Genomic DNA, 9,326 nt, shown 5'->3' with positions numbered 1-9,326 from the left:
TAAATAATATTGAATGAAATCCAATACCAACGACAAGTACACCTAACATTTGAGTTTTCAGTCAGGATGCCACACTTGAGTTTGATGGTAGCATCTGAAAGGTAGAATATTTTGTCTTTTAAATAAAATAGTTGCATAAACGCCTTGATGATCTAGATAGATCATATCAATATTCAAGTTAATATGAATAGGGGAATTAACTCCAATACGTAATGTAACTTCGTTCTTTGTTTGTCATTTATCGTCCATTTACATAGACATCTTTTGCAAGAACACTGGTGATGTTAATCTTAGAATATCAATTTTCACAATAAAAATAATTGACTGTATTTTTCTGGGACTCTAAACAACTGTTATTTCACTTCAATGTCTGTCGCAAATTATATTTACTAGAGGTTTAATTTTCTATCAATGTGTATCTTATACTAAAAAGTTATGATAGAGTTCAAATTAGGAAGAAAACAACTAATCCTAACTGGATACGTTGTTGGATTACAATGAGCATAAACCAGTTTTTTATGAATTGGGTATTGATAAACATTTTCAGATGCTTATCCATATGCAATTTACCTATTTGGATGCCTAGTCACCAAAAATATTTTTAGTTATTTATAAATTTTAATTGTAGACCAATCATGAGAGTATTTACCTTCTTTGTATGGTGGCTGTTTTCGTTTTACTTTTTGTTTGACAAGTACTCTTTTCTTTTTATTCTCCCTCCCTCATATCTTATTCATAAATTCATTACTGATGAATCAGTTATTACATTATTGGATAATTTCAACAGTAAATCTGGTCAAGATGATCGACTAAGAGTTGATCCAGGGTTAGTGACCCAAATATCTCATATTCTTATCCTCTGTGCCATTATAGTGTAAAAATATGGTTTAAAGAAGTACATTTTAATCAGATTTTTTTTACCGTAACTTTGGACCGACCTCTATTTTGTCCTATTTAAGTTTAAATATGAATACTAGTAAATGATCCACATTAAATAAAAACAATAAATAAAACAGATAATGAATTAATAATTAAATGATACTAATTAGCATGAAGAATAGTACAATAGGAATTGAACTTATAATAGATGAGGGAGAATACAAATGCAGAATAAATTCCTTATTTGTTGACTCGAAAAGACTTATTGCGACCTCCATCACTCAACTATCAACTACTTTTCATTTCATTAGACCAAATATGGTTAAGATATTGACTTGGTTGCCTCTTTCTGAACAGGGTTTATCCATGGTATGCAAACAATAATAGAGCTCAGAGCGCATATTGTTCAATGGTAAATTTTGTGCCAAAAACTTCATGTAGAAGGGAAATTCGTCCAGTGATGCACATCCAGTAACAGGAGAACAATGCAATGAAATAATCAATTTTATGTTCACCACATCGTCAATCTTTAATTCTCATTGCGCAGAACTCTGATTTAAAGGAATTAGAACCCCAATGATGTGCAATTCAGAGCCAACTGGCAATAAAAGAACATCCAATTAAGAAACAATGGGGTCAAACTACACAGTGAGGGTAGAGGAAGGGGGTTAGTCTCTATTAATGTCCCTACAACACCAAACCAACAGACATACAAGCTTAATACTGATACATGGCAACACAGGAGAACAGAGAGAGAGAGAGTGGGGGGGGAAGCAATGATGGTGAAGAAATCACGAGGTGAAGAACTTCCAGAGCCGCCTGCTGATAGAGCCATCGCCGCCCTGGCGGCTGCCCTCGGAGTCTGAGCTATCTTCTGCCTCCTCCGAGGAGCTGAAGCTGCTCTGCTCCTCTTCGCGAGAGGCGGCACCTGTGACTTCCACCTCCTCCTGAATCTCCATAGACACCTCCCTGCTCTGAAGAATTCCACATAAAAGACATGTCAGATTTACTCAGACAGCAAATGGGCATTGCAGCCATTAAGATCACTGACCGACACCATAACATAAGGCCGGCTCTTATCAACCTCTTCCTTCTCGGAAACCTCTTTGCCAGTGGGTAGTGGTACTGGTGGCGCTGCCGCCTCTGCCGCTGCTGCCACCGCCGCCTTAGATGCATGTGTAGCCTGCGTCGACGCTTCCGTGTTTGCTCTGCAACACAAACCAGGGTCAATGCCCACGACAAAGTTTAAGCAAAGTGAGGAGAGGCAGAGGCAGGGGAGCTCACACAGTGGATCTCCTGAGGTTGTACCGTCTCTCGCCGGGGACGGCAGTGTGGCGGCGTTTGCGTCGCCCGTCCAAGGAAATACTCTCAGACTGGGCCTCGCTCTTGTCCTCCTCGTCTGCCGCCGTCGCCACGGTTTCATACGTCTGCGGCCGACGCCGTTTCTGGCCTGCAGCGCCGCGACCGTCAGTACGAACTGTACCCCCCTGGCTCTGGTCAACATCGGGGGAAACATCCTCCCTCTGCTGTTCATCTGATGGTTTTGTCTTGAGAAATGCCATGGCATCTTCAACTACAGCCTGGACAGAGTGCGTCCTCTTCAATGCTTGCTTCCCTTTCTTTGCCGCCTGGGCTTTCCTTGGCTTAGCCTTCTGCACAGCCGGCAATACCACCATTTCAGCTTGACTAACTTCCTCTGCCTCTGCCATGGACTCTTCAGCCACAGGAAGAGCTTCTTCCACTGCTGTCTCTGCAGCTTCTTCTATCGCCGGTGCTCGTTCCTCGGGCGCCGGGGCAGTTTCCCCTTCCCCTGGAAGAGCTTCCTCTGTCGCGCGCGTTGCCTCATCCGCTGCTGGCTCCTTTGGGCCTCGCTCTTGGTCTTCAAGATTTGGGTGTTTCTTCCCAGGGGAGAAGGTGAAGATCTTGGTGCAGGAGCGGATCCAGGAAGACATCCGAGCGCTGTTGCCGCTACCATCAGCTGCGGAAGCTCCAGGAGTTGACGATGCTTTGATCTTCTTCTCTGAGATACTGGCGAGGAGGAGGTTGCCATGTTCTTCAAATTCGCTGGGTGCAAACCCTGCGATTGCTGCTCCACTGTCCTTGCGAGACTTGTACTCTGCTACGAGCTCGAGGAATCTGTCTCTTTCTCGGACAAAGTCTTCTCTCTGGGATTTGAGGCTTTGGCTCAGAGATCGCAATGCCTCGATGTCGCTCCTCATCTCGGCGCGATCTTCTTCCAGCTTCTTCCCCTGTACAAGAAGCTCCTCCTTCTCCCTCTCAATCCTTTTCTGCTCTCCCGCCGCCTTTTGTTTCTCCGAGAGGGCCTCCTCACGAAGTGAGCGGATGCTCTGCATCTCTCCGTCCCGCTCCGCCTCGAATGTTGCCACTTTGTTCCTGAACTCATCTTCTACTGCACGCAGCCTATTCTGGACGCCGATCTCAAGCTCGTGCTTCCTGAGATCTAGCGCTCTAGCAGCTTCGGCCTGCTCCCGCTCGATTGTCTTCTGCATTTCTGATTTTTCGTGCAACATTGTCCTCTCAAAATCCTCGATCTTCAGACTCAGATCCTCGAGGTCTCTCTTGACCTGATCCATAGCCTTCTGGTGCTCACTCTTCAATTTTTCCTCCTCTGCAACCTTCCATTTCTCAAAGCTTGTCTTCTCCTCCTGAAGCCGCCTCAGATCTAACTCCACCTGGGCCTTCTTCTCGTCCATCGTATCCCAAGCTTGCTCAAACCTCTCCTTCTCCTGCCTCAGCTCTTCACGCTCCTGCGCCAGCGATGCCCTGAACTCCATGTTTTCCTCAATTTCCTGCTTAAGCCGTGCCTGCAACTGGTTATGTTCCGCTCGTTCTGTCTCGGTGACCTTCAGACTTTCTTTCTCTGCCGCAATTCTCTGTTTTTCTTCCTCTACCGCAGCCGTCCGAGCCTGGAGCTCGGCTTTCAATTCCACCAGATGTTGGTTCCTCTCTGCAAGTTCCTTACTCTGGTTTTCGAGCTCCTTTTCATTGGCCTTGAGGGAAGCTTCCCACTTCTTCAGAGCTTTGGACTTCACCTCAAGGTCTCCCTTGTCCTCTTTCAGTTTCTCAATCTTCTTGTCCAAAGTCTGCTCTCTCTTGGCAATTTTTTCCTCTTTTGCGCTCAGCTCCTTGGCCTTCTTTTCCACGGATTTGAGCTCTGCACTCAGCTCCCCCTCCAGCGAGATTCTCCTCTTATCCAGCTCTTGCTCAAATTCCTGCTTCTTTGATTCAAGAGAGGCAGCGTGGTCATCTAGAAGCTTTTGCAGCCCCACCTGTACAAGAAGAAATATGCTTTATAATGGGAAAAAAAGGTGTGAGACGATGAATGAAAGTGAGTTTATTTAAGGTGCGCACTTGTTCTCTGGCATTTAGCTGTTCTTCGAGCACCATCAAGCTGCTTTCCTTTTTCGCTGATTCCTTCATCTTAGACTCAAGTTCCTGATTTTACGCCCATCAGAAGATAACATAGTAACACCTCAGTCGTGCATTCGAAATGAGTTACGAATCAAAATAGCAAAATGGAAAGAGATCAAAGCTTTTCCCATTAGATTTTGGCATTTGAAATAGTATATTTTAAGAATGACGACAATGTCTACAGATCATTCGTTGAACAAAGATGGGACGAGGATAATCAAATGAAAGAGAATAAATAAGTTGAAATTGATTTCATTAAACGACAAAAATTTTACAGTCAGATTAGGTCTGATAAAACTCAAGTGCTTGTCCACTGATCATATAAATAAATGCGGCGCACATAAATACACCCCTATTTCCGAGTTCCAGACGATTTAATCAATATACAAAATTGACACATGGAAAATACTAGTTTAGGAACCCGCGCACTAGCTAAAAATTGGAAATGGAAGAAGACCAGCACAAGATTGGCACTTTTGCATCTTGTAATTAAATCGATGGAGTCAAATGTGATGGATATATCCCCAATTCATCAAACCACTTATCAAGAAGGAAAAGACAAAAAGTAGCGCAAATTTGCAAAATACAACGATATGAGAGATCAAGGAGAAAAGGGCACCATCAAGAAACGGTTAAGGTGTAATGCTAATACGAACTAGGCATGTAGCAAAAAAGGGAAGCATTACTAAACCAAAAAATGCAAAGCGATGGCGATTGCGGAGAAGGAAATATCACCTTCTCTCTAGCAGATAATGCCACCAGCCTCACGTTCATATCCTCCTCCTTCTCTCTCAACAAGATATTACTCTTCTCGACCACCTCTCTTGCTCCTTCAAGTTCCATTTCCTTCTTCTTAAGAGCAGAATCACGCTCGTTAGATCTCTTCTCACGTTGGTTCAGAAGGCTTTGGCTCTCGATCAGCCTCTCCTGTCCCTCTCTCAGGTTCTTCTCCCACGTGCGAAGGTCCTCCCTCTGCCGATCAAGGTCCTCCTTCACGAGCTGCTTCCTGCTCAAACCCACGATCAACAACTCAGAATTTAGTAATTACTAAGACCAAGGGTCTACAAAGGGTTTGGCCTTCGTCAATTCTGTCAACCACCGATGTCATCTACCCTTGTTGACGCCGTTGAACACAGTTGATGATATTTATGGAGGTTGACGATGATGTTGACATTTATGGGATTATCATTCACTGTAAGCATTGATGGGATATCACATATGCTTGATGTCATACGTCTGTGTCAGCTGTTAATTTTAAATTTATTGCTAAAAATAGAGTTGACCCTGGCGGCATCGCATCAAAGTCAATATCAACTGCGCCTAGTGGACTAAAATAAATTAATGCGATGGACCGTCGATGTTGCCGACGAATAATCAACTGTCCGTCAACGTCAACGTCCAGCATCACATCAGCTGGATGAGGGGAACTCTAGATCCACTAAATACATTTAAGCACATTTAATGAACAAGAAAATAAGAGGAATATCAAGGTGCATTGGCATACTCGGTATTGAGGCTTGCAAGCTCCCTCTGGGCTAAGCTCTCTCGTGTGGCCACATCAAGCAGCTTCCTCTCTATCTCAGAGCTTTTCCGGCTTGCTTCGGCCAGCCGGGCATCGGCGGCGCGAAGCTTTGCATCCACCTCCAGAGATTTCTCTTCGATGCTTGACATCATTCCATGAGCCTCTGCAAGCTTCTGATCAGCAGTGAACTTGATTTCCGCTGATTCGGCACGCATCTCACTCAAAGCTTTCTCAAGCTGAAAAAGATTCAATAATAGTACATGCATTACACTATAATCATGCAAAAAAAAACAAAATACCCACCCAGTCAGTCATGGTATATCGTTAAAACCTGAGGGAGCAGTTAACAATCCGTCGAACAGAGGGAAATGAAGATCCATTTTTCCCAAAAACAGATCAAGCAAAAGTTTCATCACACTTTACAAGTAAAAACTGAACTCTTTAGAAAAATAAATGTGCAAGAGCAAAACTAGATCAATTATCACTCAGTATATATATCTCGAGCTGATCACAGAAGCATAAAATCAGAAATTGGGAGCGAAGAAAATTTGAAGACTTGACACTGTTCAAGCGCAAAGAAGTAACTATTTTCACCATTACAGGAAACATGATCTTTGAATGCGGCTTATCATTTAAAAGATACAGATACATTCAAGGGTAGCCCTACTATAAAACTGTAAAAAACCCACATTCATGGATAAACATACAATATTTATCCAATCATAAGACAAATAAAAAATTGAAAAGCAAGTATTAAATTTAAAAAACATACATCGCTGACACATTGCTTCTCCACTCCTAAGGCCCGATTCAAATTCTCCTCCCGCTTCTGCACTTCCGACAAAGCAATCATATGCGTAGTTTGCTCTCTCTTCAAAATCTCGTCCGCTTCGGCTACGCTCTGCCTCAATTCCTCAAACTTGGACGTCCACTCTTTTTTCTCGATCAGCAGCAACCCCATGTTATACTGGTAATCATAGAGCTGAAAAATCATACTAAATTATAACAAACACTAGTAATCATTAACGAATCACTCATATTTAAGAAGAAATGCGACGAATGGTTGAAAGAAAACCTTACAATTCAAGGAATTTGTCGAGAATAAATCATGACAAACAGTGATGCGACGAACAGAATAAGTTGATTGTGTCACTAACCTCGGCCTCGAGCTTGGAAATTCTTTCAATCATCGCGTCTCGGTCTTTCTTCTCCAAAGACGCTTGATCTAGCAAACCCGCCTCCTGAAATCTCTTCCAGACGGTAGCATCGCGAGCCCCATCTGAGACTTGGGCTCCGTTTTCGTCGAGAGAAGCCCGTTCCTTGCCCTTTCCTTGGGAAGCCGCCGACCCGTTCTTCTCCGCGGCAGCCCTCGGAGAGAGGAACCATCCCTTCTTCTGCGACTGCGGCGTGAACATCATTCCACGCTCATCAATCTCCTCGACCAGGCGCCCAATTCAAGATCAAACGCGCAAATCCAGAAAACCCAACAAAAATTCTTCGATTTAGCGACTACCCAGATGCCCAGAAAACCCTAGAACGAACCCTTCTGGTCCGGGATCGAGATTCGAGGAGGATAGGGTGAGAAAACCCGAAATCCGTCCTATTCTGGCCTACCTTTACTTATTTCTCTCCAAGATGGCATCTTTATTTATACTTTCGAGCAATTAATGCAATTTTCTCCTCGTTCCTGAGCAACTGCCAGAGATCTCTCTCTCTATATTTGAACCGGAGACCAGCGCGGACTCCAAACTTTCTATGAACCAGAGGACAAAACGGCACCAGCTTCATCCCCTTGTAATGAACGGATGACTGATGACGACTTGTTGGTGACGGATGACGTCTTTGTTGGTCTTTCGTCACGGAGTCTGTATATGGTAGTGTTGTTACGTCGTCCTCCGCGCACTAGTAGACGGACCAGATGATGAAATTGATGGAGTATGATTATAAACTTGGAGTAGATTACGTTCGTATTCCGAGGTCAGGATGGATGACTGATGATGGTGAGAAAGGCGATGTCTTTAAGTCTTCTACAGAGGCATGTCTGGACTCAGATGAGATGTCATGTTGACGAGTCATTGATGTTTTGTGGATGACGACATCATCATTCAACGTCATCGTCACAGGTAGTTGTTCGGAGGACAATGTTAATGACAGCGTAGTGTTAACTTGGTGATGATTAAATAAATTTAGTTAAAATGGTGGTATTAATTGTTATCTGTTACATTATTATCGCCGAGGTAAGTGAGCACCAACGACAGATGTTCATCGTTTAACCATACTTTGGGTAGTATTCGTGGACGGATGACGAGTCATCATTTGGTCCCATCCACAGCCCTGAAGAGTGGACAGTCTGGCCTCCAAGTGGTCCTAGGATGGGCACTATCTGGGAATTATAATACTATGGAAGCAATACATATTCTAGGGGATCATAAATGGTGTTTAACAAATCATATTCAAATATCCACTCAATGACTTGAAATGGCAATAAATTGGGTCTCCAAATTGGACTTCTCCTCCTTTACGATGCATTCGTTTGGTGGTTTGTAATTGATCCCCGGACGATTTGGCAGTAGCAAAGCATTAAGCTGGAGTTGTAAATTCACTTTAGAAACTACATAACTGACTTACATTCTCCTTGTGTATGAAAAACGTAGATACATCATATTTTAATAATTCTACTTGGCATCGATAAATTCCTAACGTCTTCCATTTAGGCCAAAGAAAACTGGAAAACAAATAAATATAGCATAAAGAAGACATACCTATATTTTATACATCATATTAGGTAGATGGCGCATATGTGGGTGTGACAATGCTCAAAGTAGAAGAAGGTGAGGATGATCTGATGACTAGTGCCATTACAATTAAATATTAATGAGCTACATTTGCAAGGTTTATACCAGATCTGGATCCATTTGTCACTTATTGATTTTCACAAAATCTGATGTCTATCTTCTCCTGTTCGATTGTGCTAAATATTACTCATTTGAACATGCACTTCTTGTGCAATTTGATTAATTGTGGCTTCCGTATATGTTTGCCACAGTTAGAAATGAACTCAAAATTTAAGGTGTAGAATTTTTAAATAATAATTGAGTTAATTATTAATATTTATAAATACTTTTTACTCTAAAAAATGTGATTAGATAGTGACGAGAAAGGGTCATCTCATTAGCGAATTAATGAATTTTTAAAATGGTGATATGAAATGGAGGAAAATATGAAAGAGAGTTGATGTATAAAATTTGGAATGAGGGAAAATATAAAGATAGTAGATAGACAAGGGATAAAGTGGAGAAATGGTGAAGAGACGTGAAGGAAGATAAATATAAACTAACTTCGTAGTTTAGGGGCCACGGTGGAATGATGAGAAAATGATGATGAAGGATTTAGAACATGGATGAAATGGAGAAAGTGTATTCGGATGTATTCAGATGAATTGTTGCTGAACAAAAGACGACAATGCAATTGTAGGGAACTCACCGATCAAGAT

The 9,326-nt window shown here is 42.5% G+C and overlaps 1 protein-coding gene across 3 annotated transcripts; it reads right to left on the bottom strand.

Moving 5' to 3' along the window:
• Nucleotides 1–1,461: 1,461 nt before the first annotated feature.
• LOC144700762 (uncharacterized) lies at nt 1,462–7,462 on the bottom strand. Of its 3 annotated transcripts, none has more exons than XM_078572271.1 (8): nt 6,991–7,462; nt 6,606–6,815; nt 5,816–6,069; nt 5,047–5,317; nt 4,252–4,335; nt 2,164–4,169; nt 1,931–2,087; nt 1,462–1,853 (listed from the first exon to the last, which is right to left on the bottom strand). In XM_078572271.1, exons 1-8 carry the CDS (start codon nt 7,249–7,251, stop codon nt 1,671–1,673), a joined length of 3,426 nt encoding a protein of 1,141 aa, XP_078428397.1. In that variant the 5' UTR covers nt 7,252–7,462; the 3' UTR covers nt 1,462–1,670. The 3 variants fall into 3 exon arrangements, with proteins under 3 accessions (XP_078428397.1, XP_078428399.1, XP_078428398.1); XM_078572273.1 differs by having other exon boundaries at nt 1,964–2,087; XM_078572272.1 differs by having other exon boundaries at nt 6,606–6,800.
• Between the last annotated feature and the right edge of the window lie 1,864 nt (nt 7,463–9,326).

The sequence above is a fragment of the Wolffia australiana genome, chromosome 3, assembly GCF_029677425.1.
Source record: "Wolffia australiana isolate 7733 chromosome 3, ASM2967742v1".
In the NCBI taxonomy this organism is placed as follows: Eukaryota; Viridiplantae; Streptophyta; class Magnoliopsida; order Alismatales; family Araceae; genus Wolffia; species Wolffia australiana.
The sequence above is the reverse complement of the archived record's forward strand: the minus strand, read 5'-3'. Positions and strand labels throughout refer to the sequence as shown.

Bases quoted from the DNA above. Each gene is read 5' to 3' on its own strand.
- LOC144700762 (XM_078572271.1), bottom strand. From the start codon at position 7,251: ATGATGTTCACGCCGCAGTCGCAGAAGAAGGGATGGTTCCTCTCTCCG. The intron at 5,318-5,815 runs GTATGCCAATGC...GGGTTTGAGCAG, and splicing joins CTTGCAAGCCTCAATACCGA to GAAGCAGCTCGTGAAGGAGG. The intron at 1,854-1,930 runs GTCAGTGATCTT...GGAATTCTTCAG, and splicing joins GGCCTTATGTTATGGTGTCG to AGCAGGGAGGTGTCTATGGA.